At 42.9% G+C, this 17,340-nt stretch overlaps 5 protein-coding genes across 6 annotated transcripts; 4 read left to right on the forward strand and 1 right to left on the reverse strand.

Moving 5' to 3' along the window:
* Positions 1–66: 66 nt before the first annotated feature.
* Positions 67–1,341, forward strand: LOC117582777 (SUMO-activating enzyme subunit 1). The gene is made up of 3 exons (XM_034270747.1): positions 67–233; positions 308–736; positions 797–1,341. Exons 1-3 carry the CDS (start codon positions 127–129, stop codon positions 1,272–1,274), a joined length of 1,014 nt encoding a protein of 337 aa, XP_034126638.1. The 5' UTR covers positions 67–126; the 3' UTR covers positions 1,275–1,341.
* LOC117582778 (proteasome subunit alpha type-2) lies at positions 1,310–2,528 on the reverse strand. The gene is made up of 5 exons (XM_034270748.1): positions 2,370–2,528; positions 2,192–2,268; positions 1,868–2,123; positions 1,656–1,811; positions 1,310–1,594 (listed from the first exon to the last, which is right to left on the reverse strand). Exons 1-5 carry the CDS (start codon positions 2,408–2,410, stop codon positions 1,420–1,422), a joined length of 705 nt encoding a protein of 234 aa, XP_034126639.1. The 5' UTR covers positions 2,411–2,528; the 3' UTR covers positions 1,310–1,419.
* A 274-nt stretch (positions 2,529–2,802) lies between these two features.
* On the forward strand, positions 2,803–4,376 carry LOC117582775 (probable enoyl-CoA hydratase echA8). The gene is made up of 4 exons (XM_034270745.1): positions 2,803–2,901; positions 2,961–3,063; positions 3,123–3,911; positions 3,967–4,376. Exons 2-4 carry the CDS (start codon positions 2,964–2,966, stop codon positions 4,215–4,217), a joined length of 1,140 nt encoding a protein of 379 aa, XP_034126636.1. The 5' UTR covers positions 2,803–2,901; positions 2,961–2,963; the 3' UTR covers positions 4,218–4,376.
* A 1,429-nt stretch (positions 4,377–5,805) lies between these two features.
* LOC117583719 (acyl-CoA Delta(11) desaturase) lies at positions 5,806–7,276 on the forward strand. The gene is made up of 4 exons (XM_034272227.1): positions 5,806–6,130; positions 6,191–6,527; positions 6,587–6,772; positions 6,833–7,276. Exons 1-4 carry the CDS (start codon positions 5,848–5,850, stop codon positions 7,149–7,151), a joined length of 1,125 nt encoding a protein of 374 aa, XP_034128118.1. The 5' UTR covers positions 5,806–5,847; the 3' UTR covers positions 7,152–7,276.
* A 3,740-nt stretch (positions 7,277–11,016) lies between these two features.
* On the forward strand, positions 11,017–16,732 carry LOC117583718 (acyl-CoA Delta(11) desaturase-like). 2 transcript variants are annotated; one of them, XM_034272225.1, is made up of 5 exons: positions 11,017–11,160; positions 14,602–14,922; positions 15,242–15,578; positions 15,640–15,825; positions 15,892–16,732. In XM_034272225.1, the coding sequence occupies exons 2-5, from the start codon at positions 14,613–14,615 to the stop codon at positions 16,208–16,210; spliced, it is 1,152 nt and encodes a 383-aa protein (XP_034128116.1). In that variant the 5' UTR covers positions 11,017–11,160; positions 14,602–14,612; the 3' UTR covers positions 16,211–16,732. The 2 variants fall into 2 exon arrangements, with proteins under 2 accessions (XP_034128116.1, XP_034128117.1); XM_034272226.1 differs by lacking the exon at positions 11,017–11,160 and adding an exon at positions 13,910–13,928.
* Positions 16,733–17,340: the final 608 nt, after the last annotated feature.

Genomic DNA, 17,340 nt, shown 5'->3' on the forward strand with positions numbered 1-17,340 from the left:
TATACCAATTATACCATTTTATACCGATAAAAATACCTCAATGGCTAGTACATTTTTGACGCAGCGTCCATTGATAATTTTCTGCATATAATTGAAGTGAACAGTGAAATATTTAATAAACTAATAATGGGTGTTGAAGTGGACAATAAAGAACCTGCAGTTGAGCTGACTGAAGCTGAGACCGAGCTTTATGACAGGCAAATTCGACTTTGGGGCCTTGAATCGCAAAAGCGGTAAGTACGGGCAAATGCCGGCTGTATGGCGGCAATGCGGCGGAATAACAAAATGATGTTTTATTTGTTTCCAGCCTACGCACTGCAAAGATACTCATCTCCGGGCTGAATGGCTTGGGTGCCGAGGTTACAAAGAATATTATTTTGTCGGGTGTCAACTCGGTGACGCTTCACGACATCCAGGTGGTTACTGAGGAGGACTTCTGCTCTCAGTTCCTCGCTGCACGCGAATCTCTGGGCAAGAACCGAGCGAAGGCATCCTTGGAGCGTGCACGAGCTCTCAATCCCATGGTGGATATCTCTGCCGATACTCAACCGCTGGAGGAGAAGGCAGCCGAGTTCTTTGGCACATTTGACGTGGTGCTGATCATTGGTCAGAGCAATAATGAATTGCTGCGAATCGATGCCATTTGCCAAGAGTTGGGTGTGAAGTTCTTCGCCGGTGATGTTTGGGGAATGTTTGGATTCTACTTTGCTAGTCTCCAGCGCCATAGCTATGTCGAGTAAGTTACCTTGCTTCTAAAAATGTATTTTAAAGCCTAACCCAACCTCCATGCTTCCAGGGATGTTGTCAAATTCAAAGAAGTGGAAGCCAAGCCCAACCAGAAAGCAAAGTTCGAAAAATATGCTGTTCCAGTTCAGCGCGAAGTGAACTACCCTGCATACTCGGCATGGATTGATTTCGATGCAAATGCTGCCGGCTACCAGCGCCAATTGAAAAAGGACGGACCTGGCGTGATCCTGCTAGGCGTTCTTCAAAAGTTCCGCACCGTACACAAACGCGACCCCAGCTACAAGTCCAGGGAGGCGGATATAGGCTTACTGAAAGCAATTCGAGATGAACTGGCCCCAAAATCTGCACTAAGTGACAACTCGTTGGAGGTTCTCTTCTCGCAGATCTCGCCAGCAGTCGCTGTGGTGGGTGGCGTTGTGGCACAAGAGATCATTAAAGTGGTGACCAGAATGGAGGCTCCCCACCGGAACTTATTCATATTTGATCCGGATACATGTGCAGGATACGTTCAAGTCATCGGAGGATAATTCAATCCATTAAAAATAATTTTGCATTTCTCAAATCATTTCAAATAACACCACGGTTCTAATTTTATTTGTTTTTTTAATGTCCCGTACTCGTACAAAAAGCTTAGCTTGGGGTTCCTTATCGATTTTATGGGTTGCCTAACGCTTAGGGGATGTTGGCCAAATAGTCCTTGATGGAGGCAGGGTCCAGACGCTGGAATCCCTTCTGATCGCAGATTCCAATCTCAATGTTATCCGCAGTCATTTTACCCTCAAAGCCTTCCTTCAAAGTCAAAATCGCTGTGTGAACAGCGTCTTCCAGTTCAAGATCCTCGCTGTAACTGCAGGGGGAAATCAAACGAATGATGAATAAATCTTAAACTTGGTTTAAAGCTCACTTACCGCTTCTCCAAGAAGGTTTTGCCATTGACTGCATTCTTGCCCATGGCAGTGGCTTTCCAGGCAAAGTAAGCGCCCGATGGGTCAGACTGGTAGAGATATGGACGGTCATTGTCCCAGCCACAAATCAGCAAAGATACGCCAAAGGGACGCACGCCACTAAAATGAGGACAGTAAGTACTCGAAGCAATTATTCAGTTTGTTTCTCTACATACCCGGATTGGGTATACTCCTGCATGAGGGTGGCCACGCGCTGCACCAGCTGTGAGACGGGAATCGGCTCCTTGTATGTGAGGAAGTAGGTCTGAGCGATTTTACGGGCCTGCTTCACAAGCAGGCGATAGTCGGGACCCATTCCGGAGTACACCATGCCTATATGCTTGTTAATCATTTCCACGCGGTGCACACTGTGCTCCTCATACAGCGGCGACTTGTGTTTGTTCTCTGTGGCAATGACGACACCATTGGAAGCTAGGAGAATCAGACCATTGGAATCAGAATGTTCATTGTGCAATATAGTGAAGTGCATGAAGCCTTACCCATGATGCCCACGGAGGGGGCGCCGCCGGATACCGCCGCCAATGCATACTCCAGCTGGACCAGCTTTCCCGAAGGACTGTAATGCAGCAAAAAGTTGTGTTTATGCCAGTCATTGTTGTAGGTTAAGTTTAGGAGGGAAATATGCGGCATTGTCAATGAATTTATTGGCCTAGTTACCTGAAGGTGGTCAGCGAAAAGCTATAGCGTTCACTAGCCATATTTATCGGCACAACTTCAAGTAATTTATATAGAAAAAAAGGAAAGCCGACTTTTTTTTTGCACAGAAAAAACACTAAATGACACAGCAAACAATGTGACCGCGGACTAAACAGTCTTGTCTGCCCCTCAAATATACACCGAAATATCAAAATCAATTTCGACTTACAAATATACCGAAAAGTATATAGTTCCTAAACATCGAACTTTTTTAACCACCATTTAAGAAGTTTTGAGGACGAAATCGAAGAAATTGCAGCAACCATCAAAATTCTTTATACTTCCAGGAAAGAAACAGTGATATTACGTGAAAAAATTGTCAACCGGCGTCGAAGGTATCTTCGAGGGCAACTCACAATCGTATAAATATGAAAACCTTTGTGGTATATTTTAAAAAAATAGCCATTCCCAAAAAAGCTAGCCCTTGCAAAGGGCGGCAACCCTGAATCACGACTTTTGTTGAATTGTTTTTACGAACTTATTTAATTTTCCGGTAAGCACATAAGCCAATCAAAGTAAATTTGCAATATATCTAACGCCACAATCCGACAGGACATGCTGCGCAAATTCGGCAAACTACTGGGACAGCAGGTGGGGCGGCAAGCACGTTTCCCCATAGGCCGCACGCTGGCGACAACAAACGCGCTGCGTAAAGGTAAGCACGCCATGACATAATGGAAAGCTGCACTTTAACAAATATCTCTGATTTTGCAGATGCTGCAGCCAAGACAGAGGCTGCCGCGGGGCCACCAAAGAATATACTTGTGGAAAAAGACAACAACATTACGCTGATTGGAATAAATCGACCACAGCAGCGCAATGCCATCGACTCAATTACCGCCTCGCAGCTTTGCGATGCCTTTGCCAATTTCGAGGCGGACGACGCATCGCCGGTGGCCGTCCTGTACGGGGTGGGCGGATCGTTTTGCTCTGGCTTTGATATATTGGAAATGAGTACAGATGAGAAGGAGGAGATCAGCGTTGATATACTTATGCGTCCCGAAGGCTCAGTTGGGCCCACGCGTCGCCAGATCAAAAAGCCGGTCGTTTGCGGCATCAACGGCTACTGCATCGCCAATGGACTGGAGTTGGCACTAATGTGCGACTTGCGCGTAATGGAGGAGTCGGCGGTTTTGGGTTTCTTCAACCGTCGCTTTGGAGTGCCAATGCTGGATGGTGGCACTATTCGTTTACCAGCCATGATTGGCCTGTCTCGTGCTCTCGATTTAATACTCACGGGTCGCCCCGTAGGCTCACAAGAGGCCCACGATATAGGGCTGGTAAATCGCATAGTTCCCACTGGCACAGCACTGGGCAATGCCCTGGAATTGGCCACTTGCCTGGCAAAGTTCCCACAACGCGCTTTGAATCATGACCGCAACTCGGTGTATTCTGGCGCCTTTGAGACGTCGACGTTCCATCAGGCAGTGCAGAATGAAGTAATGTACACGTCGCGAGAGATAATCGAGGACATGCAAAACGGCATCAAGTGGTTCAATCAGAGTATGAGACTTACCAGTCATAAGTTTTGCACAATTTAATTACTTTTTTGTTCCAGCCTTTGAGCCAGACACCACACACTCGTGGCTGAAGCGCGATCGCTCGATGGCCGACTGGGATGATGAGGAGGTGGCAGCTGCGGCTGCGACCAAAGAGAAGCAAAAGCAAGATGAAGAGGCCGCTCGCGCTGAGGCCGAGAAACAAAAGCTGGCCGAAAAGGCTCAAAAAAAGTCAAAGAAAACTGAAGAAAAGCCAGCCGAAAGCAGTGACCCGAACATTGAATCGAAAGAAAAGCCAAAAGAAACATAGTTGAAACATAGTTGCGCTTTCCCATCGTATGCTATAGCGTTGTACATATAACACTCTCATCAACAGTTTGAAACTGATCCATTTGACCTTGTTTACTTATTAAAATACAAAATTGTAAGCTGATGCCGCAAAGGCGTATCAGCTCTGATCACTAGAGAACTGCTTCTGCTGTTGAATCTTCTTCGATTATGTTATCAAGCCCAGCTATTAAAGCGCTCAAAATGATGATGTTTATTGTGAAAACAATATGCCAACTAACCACCACCTGATGGATGATTCACTGAATGTGTCGAGAGTCTAGACATATTTCAATCGTTGCCGTTTATCACCGGGTTCGTATTCTGAACTTTGCGCTCTGTTTTGTTGCGAGGGGGCGAATTTACAATCTCGATACGAATTCGGTTACGCTTATTTGAGCGGCTGCTAAAAATACATAGGAATCATCTCTATCACTGAAATGTGATCATGTTAAGCTTCGAAAAGTTCTTTAAGAGCAGCAGTTGTTGGGCGTAGCAGGAATAGTAGGAACTCATTGATTCTTGGTGGAAGATCGCTTTGGCAAAAACAATTACTTTTCCAGCATTTTGTATACTCAAGTAAATTTCCTGATTGCTGATAAAAACCTTTTGGTGAGTGTTTTGTTCAAATTATTCATGGATGCGCAGCATCAAAAGTGTAGCGAATGTACCTTTAAGTTCTATAGATTGTGAAATAAATCTTTTGAAAGTCGTACTGGGGATACTGGCACTCCTGGCAACAGTTCTAAGACAGCTACGACTCAAAACGGTTGCAAGGAGCGCTCAGTTCAAAAATAAAAGTTCAGCGGCACATTCAATTTAATTAAATAAAAAGCAAAGTAATAATTCAGGTACAGTAAACATTTTTGCACATTAAAAGTCGCGCGTTTTAGTGGCAATCTTCGCTTTTGCGGGTGTGAAATATTATTTAAAAAATCAGGTGATGCTAAAATCTGATGTTCCATCTTGGCAAATTTTTCTTCATATATTTATGAACTTTTCTTCGCTGGCTACAGCCTTAGATCTGGTCTTTTTATACCCGGTACTCGAAGATTAAATAGGGTATATTGTATTTGTGTGAATAACGGTTGTATGTAACGCACAGAAGGCACAGAACATATATATTCTTGATCAGCATCAATAGCCGAGTCGATTGAGCCATGTCTGTCTGTCCGTCCGTCCTTGTGAGCGCCTGGATTTCAGACACTATAAGAGCTAGAGCCACCAAATTTTGCATTCAGACTCCTGTATACTAACACTGTTACAAGTGTATTTCAAGAATGAGAGTTTATATTTTAAGGCCCCTTTGGACTTATTTTGTAGTTGAATCTGTTAAGAAACGATACCAAAAATCAGGCCTTCATGGTCTTTTCAGCATCTATTATCTTCTGATATCTCTGATACTCGCCTTCAGTCTTTGTGCTCGTGATATTTTATAATCAACATTTGATTCAGTAAAGTCTCTATATGTAACATGTACAATGTACATGCGACCTGAATGCATTTCAAATATTGCAATCCATACTTAATATTTTTAATGGCGAATCGATAAGGAAATGCAAGCTTGTAAAAGGTGATGTTATGTGATCTCTATTCATTACAGGAAAGGCGACATGCCACCAAACGCCGTAGGACTGCCGCACACGTTACCAAAGGTGCCTGTCCATAGCGATCTGCTAAAGGAGAACAACATGGAGGACAAGTCATCCAAGCAGACGGGTGTGCTCTTTGAGGGCGATGTGGAGACAGCCGATACTTTCCAGTTTAAGAAGGCCGAGAGCCGCCAGTTGCAGTGGGTCTGGCGTAATATTCTGCTGTTTGCATATGTGCATTTCGCTGCCCTATATGGTGGCTACTTGATGCTCACCCAGGCCAAGGCTGCCACCGTGCTGTTCGGTAACCAAATTCAAATCAAACTTTATGCAACTCGAAATTGAATCCACGAATGTTATGTAGCTGCCGCTCTATATGTTTGTGGCATGTTGGGCATCACGGGTGGCGCACATCGTCTCTGGGCCCATCGTTCCTACAAGGCCAAGTGGCCGCTGCGCCTAATATTGATCACCTTCAATACGATTGCCTTCCAAGACGCCGCCTATCACTGGGCGCGCGATCATCGTGTGCACCACAAGTTCTCGGAGACGGATGCCGATCCGCATAATGCCACACGTGGCTTTTTCTTCTCGCATGTTGGTTGGTTGCTCTGCAAGAAGCATCCCGATGTGGTGGCCAAGGGCAAAGGCCTGGACCTGTCCGACTTGCGTGCCGATCGTATTTTGATGTTCCAAAGGAAGTGAGTGTGCGAAAGAGAAAGGGAAATTATAAAATCTCATAAATAATATTCGACTCTAGGCACTACTATGTCCTGATGCCATTGGCCTGCTTAATTTTGCCAACTGTCATACCATTTTTCTTTTGGAATGAATCGCTGTTGTGCTCCTGGTTCGTGGCCACCATGTTCCGTTGGTGTTTGCAGCTGAATATGACTTGGCTGGTCAACAGTGCAGCACACAAATTTGGTGGTCGTCCCTATGACAAGTAAGTTTTACAAACAAATTCATTGAATTGTTAATAATAAACGTGTACTTTCCTTTATAGAACCATCAATCCATCGCAGAATGCCGCGGTGTCGGCTGTCACCTTTGGCGAGGGCTGGCACAATTATCATCATGTCTTCCCCTGGGACTACAAAACTGCTGAATGGGGCAACTACAACCTGAACATGACTACAGCATTTATTGATATGTTTGCCAAGATCGGTTGGGCCTATGATCTGAAATCCGTCGCTCCGGACACCGTTGAGAGGCGTGTTAAGCGCACGGGCGACGGCACCCACGAGCTGTGGGGCTGGGGTGACAAGGATCTCACCGCGGAGGATGCCAAAGATGTACTATTTCTTGATAAGAAGTCGGAGTGAGCTCCACAACTACTGTTCCCCCTAATCATTAACAGTTAACAATTTAATTGGCCATTTATAGATGGTGTGTGATAATGTCAGTTATTGAGCGATTATACTAAATATAAATGATTTTGTTTATCAAAGAGCTGTTCGAGTGATTTTTATGCGTGGTGTGCTGGTAGTGTGCTTCTCTCCTGATTACGTGCTATTCGTGACGTGGTGTTCCGACCCAGCCGGCCGGCACAGTTGCCAATCGTGTTGTGGTGTGACGATTCCGATAAGGCTATCGCTGTGTCTGTAGGAAAGTTTAAAAAGAATGGAAAAAACGTCTGGGAATACCAATCATAATCAATGCTTACATTTAGGCTCTTGTCATTGTTCTTTTGATCTCCTGTGCACGCAGCACGATGTTGGCCAAAGCCTTGGGGGACACCCCATCCTCAAGTAGCTCGAGGCACAGATCAAGTGCTGGCTCCGACAAATTTGTTTGCATCAGAGCAGACATGCCATTTAGAGCCAGCTTGAGGTGTGTTGAGTCCTTCACACGTTGTCGGGGCTCCATTGCCGGCTCTGCAACTTGCTCAGGTGCTGCTTCCCACATATTTTTGAAGCTGATAAAACCTTAAAAGATTTACGTTTAAAACAGTATTTGACAATTGACAAAAAAGGCAAATGCTACTGCTGCTAAACACGAATGACTGCCATGTCATGATCCCCCTTCGTTCATAGAAACTTTGTTGTAAAAGTGGAAAAGCTTTAGGGGCGGAAATTCCTTGAGATCCACCAGGCAGGCCAGAGATCCCACAGGAGGCATTTAATGTTTTAAATATTTCATCCAAAAGAAGATAAAGTTTGCTATAGGGTGCGCATAAGCAGTGATAAATCAATGCATAATTTATTTGATGAGTCTCCATGAGCCCTGTACCTCTGCGAAGACGAAGAATGAAATGTTATAAGGGGGGTATTAGGGGTTTTCCTTCGATTGAAATGATTAAGAGGCTAATGGCCAGTGTGATACTATAATACCTAATCGGACACGCTATGACGCATCAACAGCCTGTATGCATCAAATACATTTACCCTCTAAGGGACAATTGGCATCACGCGTTCATCTCTCATCTGATTAGGGTTCTGTAATTTTTCCAATTGACGTCCAATGGAATATAACGTGATCCACGGGATCTGTTGATCTCAAGGAGATTGTAAAAGATTCAAATGTACTTCTTTTTAAAAGGTCAGCGATGGTCAGTGCCATTTCCAATCCGCACTTTGTGCTTTAGTTTTTGTTTTGCAGCAAGTGCAATGATGAAGCTGTTCAAACTTTTATTTGCCAGCACTAAAATATAAATATTCAATTAGATTGAAAATAGCCAGATGCCTGGTGATTTTGAACCCTTTTACCTTGCAGGTTTCTATCTTTTGTCTTACTCATGCAATCATAATCAGTCCCAGAATAAATTCTCTTCATGCGAAAGTGAAAACCAAGATATGTTTAACTACTTAGGGGGCGGGGTTTTCACACGGTGGCATACACTTATCAACAAAACAAGTGGTCAGTGACAAGCCACTTATCAAGGATAATACCTGGGCAAAGTCCCCTAGAAAGTTTGTGAACTCTGGCCTTGTTATTGTCCAGGAATTTGACGTCAAAGAACGGAAATGAATTACTTAAAATGTATAAATAATCCATGATGTTGTTTAGCGATAAAATATGCTGATTATGATGCGCGTGCCCCTGCACCGACCATTGAAATTGAAAGTAATCTGGATAGCTGGCATTTTGTTTTGTTGGTGAGTGATATTTTACTGTAAAGTACATGTACACTGGACATGCGATCTTTATTATTGTTATCATCGTCTGGTCGCGTGCCAAACGATTCAATTCACAAGGGTTATCGGTGTTTTTTCTGATTTAAGGACTGATAACCTTCACAAAGTCGCAAGCAGCTGGGTATGAATGATTAGACGGATCATGGCATGCATACCCTATATATTCATATAAAGAAATTCTGTGCCCAAGACATAGCTTAACCTTGAAACAATGTTCGTTGTTTACTCCAAGAGTATGCAGAGACCGTCCATCTGGTCAACCAGATGCTTATTTTCACACAAATTTGTGAGTCAACAAAAATGGTATTTAAATTATTAAAAATGGCCACCAAGGCCGTTTTATTCGCAGGAATAAAGTATAGGAGAAAAGTTGGGAACTAGAAATTCTTAAAGAATTATTGAGGAAAACATATAAATAGAAAATTTAAATATCTGTTAGTTAACCTGGTCGTATACGAGCGTGGCAATAAATGTAAGCGATATATCGGTGTATCCAAAGAAGATAATCGATATATCACGCTCATCTCCAATTCCAAAAACAAACGCAAAAATTGCTGCATTTTTTCAAACGAAAAGGAAGTGTTTTATATTTTATTGTGGAAGATACTCAAAGGACCCGTAAGTTTCAATATCCTGCAAGCAACATTATGCAGATTTACGCACTCAAAGCAATTGCTGAGATAAGCGACAGCACATGCCTTGCCTGTTGCGGCTGGCGACATCCATCTGCAAACGCCGCACCTGATTAGGATGAACAGATGAGAATAACAATAATGGCAAATCGCATTTAATTAATAGTTCCATAATCTATAGATGCAGTACGTCGCACTTACCAACATATGTACGTTGTTTGCACGCAAAGCTGAGGCGTACTCATATGCAGTGACATCACATCACACCCGATGCTATGACGCAAAATAGTTGGTACCCAGGATAAGAATTAGCGATTTATTATGTACATATGTACATCCATGCATCTACGCTAAAGGCACCTTTGCAGATTTCAAGCCCATAATTCTAATGCGCATTAACCCAAACTTGTTGTCTACGTGTGAAGATAAGCCTGTCTCTCCTTGAATGTCGATGAATTCATATGTACATACGTATACATGTATACATCTACATACATATTTATGTATGTATTTAATATTCTTTATTAGAAATGGTCGAAACTACGTTTCAATGAAACCTCGTCGCCCGGTTTTAAAGCCATATTCATATCAGAATTCAATCCTAAATATTACTTCTTTGATTGTAAATTTGTTACCATTATTTGCAAGCAATGGCTATGGCTGCAAATGCTTACAAACAAACATATGGACAGACAATATCATCGTGGGGATATTAATAATACAATGAGAGTGAAACTAGCCATATGCCCTTCGTATTCTCGTAAGTGTTCTCGGAATCTGGAATGTGTCCTGCTATTAAAAAAAAACATTGGCTCGAGCCACTGCGTGAGGGGATTGGACTCACCAACTGGATTTGGCCTGGTCAAAGTGCAAGAACAATAAAGTTATCTATACGCAGATTATTATAAGGCAGGGCAACTGGATTCACGGCCTAACCTATTATTAACGCGGCACGCCGAGTTTAAAAAATCGATTAGATAGGGTTAACATGGTCCAAACCCACTGCTGGTACAAAGTGCGAAGGCTAAACCCGCTGGCTGAACCGGGCTGGCGGCTGGTGCAGCCATGTGTGCGGCTTTAAATTTTAAAAATTGCATTGTTTATAAGCGTCTGCGTATTGATATTATCGCTCAGATAAAATGCAAAACTGCCTCTGATTCAATCGTTCACTTAGGAATTGGCTAATTGAAGTCATTATAGAGTGAATGTTTACAATTTCTCCCAAATTGTAAATCCACATCGATTGGGGGGCTACGTGCATGCTGCTAATCTAAAGAACATAGGCAAGAATCGACTCGCCGGCACAAATGAAATGCATACGCCGACAGAAAAAAGCTCTGACGTTGTCGCTCGGCTCGGTCGCTTGCTCGCTTCCATCTCGGTTGTTGATTTCCTCGTACGAATGTTTTCGTTTTTGAGAGTGCGCGAAAGTTTAGTTAGTTGAACTTAATATTGTCTAGCGTGCGGACGTGTTGTCCCACAACAAATACTAATTGAAACAAGAAACTGTGCGAAAAGAAAAGCGCGAGTTAAAGAAGTTAAAGGCGACTTGGTCAAGGAAACAGGTTGGTTGCTAGCCATGGACTATTCCAGATGTCATGTACATAATATAGTGTCTAAGGCAGTGCAATGACTTGTTGAGCCAATGCAACAGGATTTTGTGTGTCTAGTGTTTACGTAAAAGCGGCATGCCAGGCGCCAGCAAAGCAAGAAATTACAACAATTATTCTACACAGTTCTACATTTCATTTCCATTTTAATTCCGATACTTGCTTGTATATACAAATACGATACGTACCAAACGAGACGTTCGTTCGTGTGTACATATGTATGCGTAGTTTGTGGTTCGATCTCTGTCTGCGATGTATTTATGTTTCTTTTGCGCTCAGCTTTTGCTCTTCAAACTCTTAACTGGACGATCTTGGGGTCGAGTTTTTAAGCAGCCACTACACTCTGTAGTCCGCCAAGGTTTCAGTTTAACGGTCAAAGTGTTTAACGGAAGGTTAGATGTCGGTCTAGTCGCTTATTATACCAGGTACTCGAAGAGTAAATAGGGTATATTGTATTTGTGGGGAATAACGGTTGTATGTAACGCACAGAAGGAAACGTTTCCGACCCCATAAAGTATGTATATTCTTGATCAGCATCAATAGACGAGTCGATAGACATGTCTGTCTGTCTGTCCGTCTTGTTTGTCGGCTAGTTCTCGGAGACTATAAGAGCTAGGGCCACCAAATTTTGGCTCCAGACTGCTGTATGCTCACACTGAAACCAGTGTATTTCAAAAATGAGCCACGCCCACTTCCGCCCCCGCAAAAGGGCGAAAACCTCCCAAATCTACAATTTTGAGGATAAAATAAAACTAAAAACGCCATTCCGTAGGGAATGGCCATATCTATCAGATCACCAAATCCGATTGGGATCCGATTGGATTATTATTATAGCCACAATGAAGAAATTAATTTCCAGTGGCTAAACCCACCCTGTCCTGCAGCTTTTGTTGTTCTTTTTACATTCTCTCATTCACACTCTGCTTCTGCTTCACTCGGCCCCTGCCTCTGCCCTCCCCCTGGCGCTGACTCTTCCGACTTTTAACCCACCCCGTCCCGCAGCTTATATTTGTTTTTTTTTTGTGTGCGGGCGTGTGTGGGTCTAGGGAAGGGCGGCGAGCTAAAGGAGCGTGTTGGTGTGTGTAGTGTTGTTGATGTAGATGACATGAAGAAAAAATGTAAAATTTTACAAATAACCGGTAAGGTGCGATGTAGTCCTGAGTGCCGGGTATAAAAGTTGTGCCGCGTAAAAAGCGTCTCACACGTCCCTTCTCGTTTTTGTTTTCTTTTTTTCGACTAGTTTTGAGTGTTCGCCCATTTACCTTTGAATAAGGGGAGGGAGGGTGGGTGCTTAGGTGTACTTCATTAATTCACTTTGCTGCTACTCTGTAATGCCTTTTCCTATTAAACTAAAATCATCATTGTTGTTTTTTTCGGCTACTGATCTTTGACAATAATTAAACGGGCACTTAGCATTGCAAATTGGTTAAACCCAGACAACCAAAAATAACCCTAATGGAATTGCAAATTAAATGTACATATGTACATATTACTCTCAGCGAGAGTTCAACACATGTTCTTACTTCATTTACACCAGACCCAATTCAATGTTTTAAATTCGATAAACATTACTAAATCGACAACAGTCATGTGAAGCAAGCTCCAGTGACCGACCCGACAGCGTAGTTGAAGCGTAGCCACTGCATCACGACTTTGCAACGTGATTCTCTAGAGACAAACAATGTATGTATGTATACATATACATAATTGTCTCTCTCTCTCCCTCTATCTCCAACTCGCACTGGGTTGTACTTTCTTTCTGCTTCTCTCGCTCTCTCTGTTGTAAGCTCCCACGCTACCAATAAATGAGAATGGCATACAAACAGAGAGACAGACAACACGTCGACATATTTCAAGTTCAATGCGCGACTCACATTTTGCGGTGCTTGATAAAAGTCTTGTTGGTGTTGGTCATTAGTGCGTTTGTTAGCCGGCTTTTGGTCAAATTTAAAGCTTATTTCTGTACAAGAATCAACAGCTGTTACTCATGTTTCCCTCGCTTGCTGCGAAAAAGCTTTCAGATTTGATCTGCTTTTTTTACACTAACACTCTTATGTGCGCGTGTTTGTACAGTTTTTTATTTCTTATTATTTTCCTCAACTATCCTCTACCTTCTTTATTGGCGTTCCTAAGCGCGCCACTTTTCTGGCGTGAGCATCGTATGATGCAAAAGCTTTCTCTTTGACACAGGTTCACGTGTTGAATTGGGTAATAATCCTATTGTTCTTGCTTGCAATTGTTTGTGAGCTGATGAAATCAGCAATAGACACATCATACTTATAATTCACACACACAAATGTGATTCATATCTGTTTTTGAAAAGATGTTTGTGTGGTGTTGTGGTATACATCAAGTCCAACAGCACGCACCATCAACATACACGTGTTCGGTCGTCCATACTGATTAGATTAGTCAAAGCAGTTGGTCTAGACATACATTATAATTGTTAGCCCTGGCCTTAGCAGGTGCACAAAAGTATTGATAGGCAGACCGCTGAGATGGCCAAAAGAAATCAAATTTAATCTAATCGTATCCAGCGCACAGCGCACACCTGCTAAAGCTTCCACCCTAAAGACTTTTGAGCTTACGTGTGTGAGAGCGATAACGAGAGCCAGAGCGGAAAGCTTTTTGCACAGCAAGAGTTCTTCGTGCGAAATTTATACACATATCGGTTTTAAAACTTAACCAAAGCGGCTCGTCCGGCTGTCATCAGTGCACATATAGTACTATATTTCTGTAATAAAGGAAACTACAGTTTTTATAAGGTAAAAAAAGAGACAGGATACATGTCGAACCAATCACAAGTGTTGAGGAAATAGCTGACATACGAATACATATTGCTATATTGTGCTCGTCAGATTCGCCAATTCTTGCTACGTGAGTGTGTGTCTGTGTGTATAACAAAGCATGCCCAAATTTATTCAGCTAGTAATTTTCCACAAGCGGAGGCTCAGCTCAGCTCAGCTCAGATTAAACGCACTTCCAGGAAGTCGGTATAAGCACTTAACCTTGGGGCAAGGCAAGGTTCCCAGTGACCCATATATAGCCCCAACTGTACCCTTTCCCACACCGGCATATTATTCACGCTCGGAATGAATCCTTTTGACTTTGGCCAGGATGTGCGCCAGCTGTATTGATTTTTTGTAGCTTTTATTTCTGCGGCTAGCCTGGTCTAGCCAGCATGCCGACGAAACGTATTTGGCAAGACAATGAATGCTGCTACTTCAAGGTGTAAAGCAATAGAGACAGGTCTGCAAATGGCAGTAATAAAAACTTGAAGTCACTGCCTTCTGCCTCACCCAAAGCGTGTCAAGTGTAAAAGCTAATTGCTTAACCCTACCGAATGATGGCGAACAAACACTAATTAAATTGTTATTTTTCTTGTTTCACTTGAAGGTTGATGCAATATGCCGCCCAACGCCCATGCCGGTGCCCAGTCCATCACGGACTCGCTGATCGCCGCAGCTAATGCAGCCGCTGATTCCGAGCAGAACCCCACCAAGCTGCTCCAGGACTCCACTGGTGTGCTCTTCGAGTGCGATGTGGAGACCACCGATGGCGGCCTCGTCAAGGACATTCTGCCGATGAAGAAGGCGGACAAACGCAAAATGAAGCTCGTCTGGCGCAACATCATTGCCTTTGGATACTTGCATTTGGCTGCACTCTACGGCGCCTATCTGATGATCACCTCCGCCAAATGGGAAACGATCGGCTTAGGTAAGAAATCCTTATCCCTATGGTTACCCATTATGGTCATCTTCCTAGCACGTGCCGGACGCTTGAATATGCCATGGCTATCAGTGTTTTGTCATTCAGACGAACATTCATTCAGCACTGATAACCTTCGCCAAGTGGCATCTATGGACGACTAGGCAGAACATTCATAGACTGCTGATTAGTCGGCCTCTAATATAAATTCAGTGACTCCTATTCACATTTATTTGCATGCGGTTATAATTTAAATGATCGATTTACAACCTTTTGTTTGCTCATCAAAGATTCAGACAGTAATTCAAATTTGCTTTGAAACTTGCAGCTTTCATCTTATATGTCGTCTCCGCATTGGGAATTACTGCTGGCGCTCATCGTCTCTGGGCCCATCGTTCATACAAGGCAAAGTGGCCGCTGCGTGTGATCCTGGTTACCTTCAACACCATTGCCTTCCAGGATGCCGCCTATCACTGGGCGCGCGATCATCGTGTCCATCACAAGTACTCGGAGACAGATGCCGATCCCCACAATGCCACCCGTGGCTTCTTTTTCTCGCACATTGGCTGGTTGCTGTGCAAGAAGCATCCCGAGGTTAAGGCCAAGGGTAAGGGTGTTGATCTATCTGATCTGCGCAAGGACCCCGTTCTGATGTTCCAGAAGAAGTAAGTGGACGCGTTTAGCCATCCCATCGTTGCAATGTCTAAGTCAAACTTGTTTTTGCAGATACTACATGATTCTGATGCCTCTGGCCTGCTTTGTTCTGCCAACGATTATTCCCATGTACTTCTGGAATGAGACGTTTGTGAATGCGTGGTTTGTGGCCACCATGTTCCGTTGGTGTTTCATCCTGAATGTGACCTGGCTGGTGAACAGTGCCGCCCACAAATTCGGTGGCCGTCCCTATGACAAGTAAGTGTGCACATGCAGAAATTTGTTGTTGTTTTTTAAAGCTAATAATCTTCTTGCGTTTTACAGAGATATCAGCCCCTCCCAGAACATCTCCGTCGCAGTTCTTGCCTTCGGTGAGGGTTGGCATAACTATCATCATGTGTTCCCCTGGGACTACAAGACTGCCGAGTTTGGCAACTACTCTCTAAACTTCACCACCGCCTTCATTGACTTCTTCGCCAAGATTGGCTGGGCCTACGACCTAAAGACCGTGTCCGCAGAGATCATCAAGAAGCGTGTGAAGCGTACTGGTGACGGCACCCATGCCACTTGGGGCTGGGGCGACAGCGATCTGCCCACTGAGGAGATCGAAGAAGCGCTGATTATTAACAAGAAAAGCGATTAAGCGAGTGAGCGAGCGAGGGAGCAAGCAAGCAAATAGGAAGCTGGTCAGGGAGGGTTTGGCCGAAAATCAATCAAAACCAACACAATTTTCCATTTTGCACATGTCCGCGAAACATTTCCTTAGCAGCGCATATAAAACGTAAAAAAAAGATAAAACCATTTAATTAATTTTAAGATAAAACGTTGAGGATAAATGTTTGTTGTTTATCGTAACTCTATACCGTCTGTGTTAATCCAGCTCTGGAACTATGTTTTTTTCGCTCTGGAATTGCTTTTGAAGACAGGCAGAAACTACCTTAAAATTAAGATGTGCATACATTTGATTAAACAAAGCATTGTATATTCTGGTTCAGATTTGATTTGTAATTCCATCGTACAATTGAATCAAATTTGTGCTTTGTGTTAACTATTATTTTGGAGTTCATAATGGAAGAGAAAGGAGGAGGAGATATTTTCAGCTAAAAACTAAGTTTAATAAATACACATTAAAATTGAACTTTCTGTTTCAAAACGAGGAATACCTGCAAACGAATGATTTTAGTGTTTAGAGTAAGCCAAAAACATACAAAAGGAATATTCAAAACTAATATACATACATACCTATACATACATAAATATTATATTACAAACGGTCGATGTTAGCACACGGAAAGAAACCTTCACGTACACATGATATTTCTTTGAATGTTAATAAATAAAGTGAGAAACCCCATTTCCGTAGACTAATTTTCTATCGATTGGACTTGAATGTTTCCATGTAATCCCCGGTAATTTTCCCAAGAGATCTATTGGGTTCAATAATTGGTTTTTCTATTCTATTAGATTATTCTATTAGATCATTAAAAACCCAACATTATGAAACCACTTTTCAAATCCATTTGGTTTTGATGCAATAAATCGAATTCGCGCGCGAGTATCGATACGTTGATATCAATAGACAGGGGTACGCTTGTGAATCTCGAAGATTTTTAAAAGATATGTAGGGATAATGCAACAGATTCTGTAAGTCTCCCTCTCTATTCATTGAAAATACTGTACTAGTAACATTCCATTGATTGATGAATTGAACAAAATTATAGTTTCAGCGCTGAGAAATGATTTAAGATCTACGGTATATTCACTGCATATTTT

This window comes from Drosophila guanche, unplaced genomic scaffold (genome assembly GCF_900245975.1).
Source record: "Drosophila guanche unplaced genomic scaffold, DGUA_6, whole genome shotgun sequence".
Lineage (NCBI taxonomy): Eukaryota > Metazoa > Arthropoda > Insecta > Diptera > Drosophilidae > Drosophila > Drosophila guanche.

Coding starts and splice junctions, on each gene's coding strand:
- LOC117582778 (XM_034270748.1), bottom strand. CDS start 2,410: ATGGCTAGTGAACGCTATAGCTTTTCGCTGACCACCTTCAG. Junction 2,124..2,191: donor CCCCTCCGTGGGCATCATGG/GTAAGGCTTCAT, acceptor TGATTCTCCTAG/CTTCCAATGGTGTCGTCATT. Junction 1,812..1,867: donor CAGGAGTATACCCAATCCGG/GTATGTAGAGAA, acceptor TCCTCATTTTAG/TGGCGTGCGTCCCTTTGGCG.
- LOC117583718 (XM_034272225.1), top strand. CDS start 14,613: ATGCCGCCCAACGCCCATGCCGGTGCCCAGTCCATCACGGACTCGCTG. Junction 15,579..15,639: donor GTTCTGATGTTCCAGAAGAA/GTAAGTGGACGC, acceptor TTGTTTTTGCAG/ATACTACATGATTCTGATGC. Junction 15,826..15,891: donor GGTGGCCGTCCCTATGACAA/GTAAGTGTGCAC, acceptor TGCGTTTTACAG/AGATATCAGCCCCTCCCAGA.
- LOC117583719 (XM_034272227.1), top strand. CDS start 5,848: ATGCCACCAAACGCCGTAGGACTGCCGCACACGTTACCAAAGGTGCCT. Junction 6,131..6,190: donor GGCTGCCACCGTGCTGTTCG/GTAACCAAATTC, acceptor AATGTTATGTAG/CTGCCGCTCTATATGTTTGT. Junction 6,773..6,832: donor GGTGGTCGTCCCTATGACAA/GTAAGTTTTACA, acceptor TTTCCTTTATAG/AACCATCAATCCATCGCAGA.
- LOC117582777 (XM_034270747.1), top strand. CDS start 127: ATGGGTGTTGAAGTGGACAATAAAGAACCTGCAGTTGAGCTGACTGAA. Junction 234..307: donor GGCCTTGAATCGCAAAAGCG/GTAAGTACGGGC, acceptor ATTTGTTTCCAG/CCTACGCACTGCAAAGATAC. Junction 737..796: donor CAGCGCCATAGCTATGTCGA/GTAAGTTACCTT, acceptor CCATGCTTCCAG/GGATGTTGTCAAATTCAAAG.
- LOC117582775 (XM_034270745.1), top strand. CDS start 2,964: ATGCTGCGCAAATTCGGCAAACTACTGGGACAGCAGGTGGGGCGGCAA. Junction 3,064..3,122: donor AACAAACGCGCTGCGTAAAG/GTAAGCACGCCA, acceptor CTGATTTTGCAG/ATGCTGCAGCCAAGACAGAG. Junction 3,912..3,966: donor CATCAAGTGGTTCAATCAGA/GTATGAGACTTA, acceptor TTTTTGTTCCAG/CCTTTGAGCCAGACACCACA.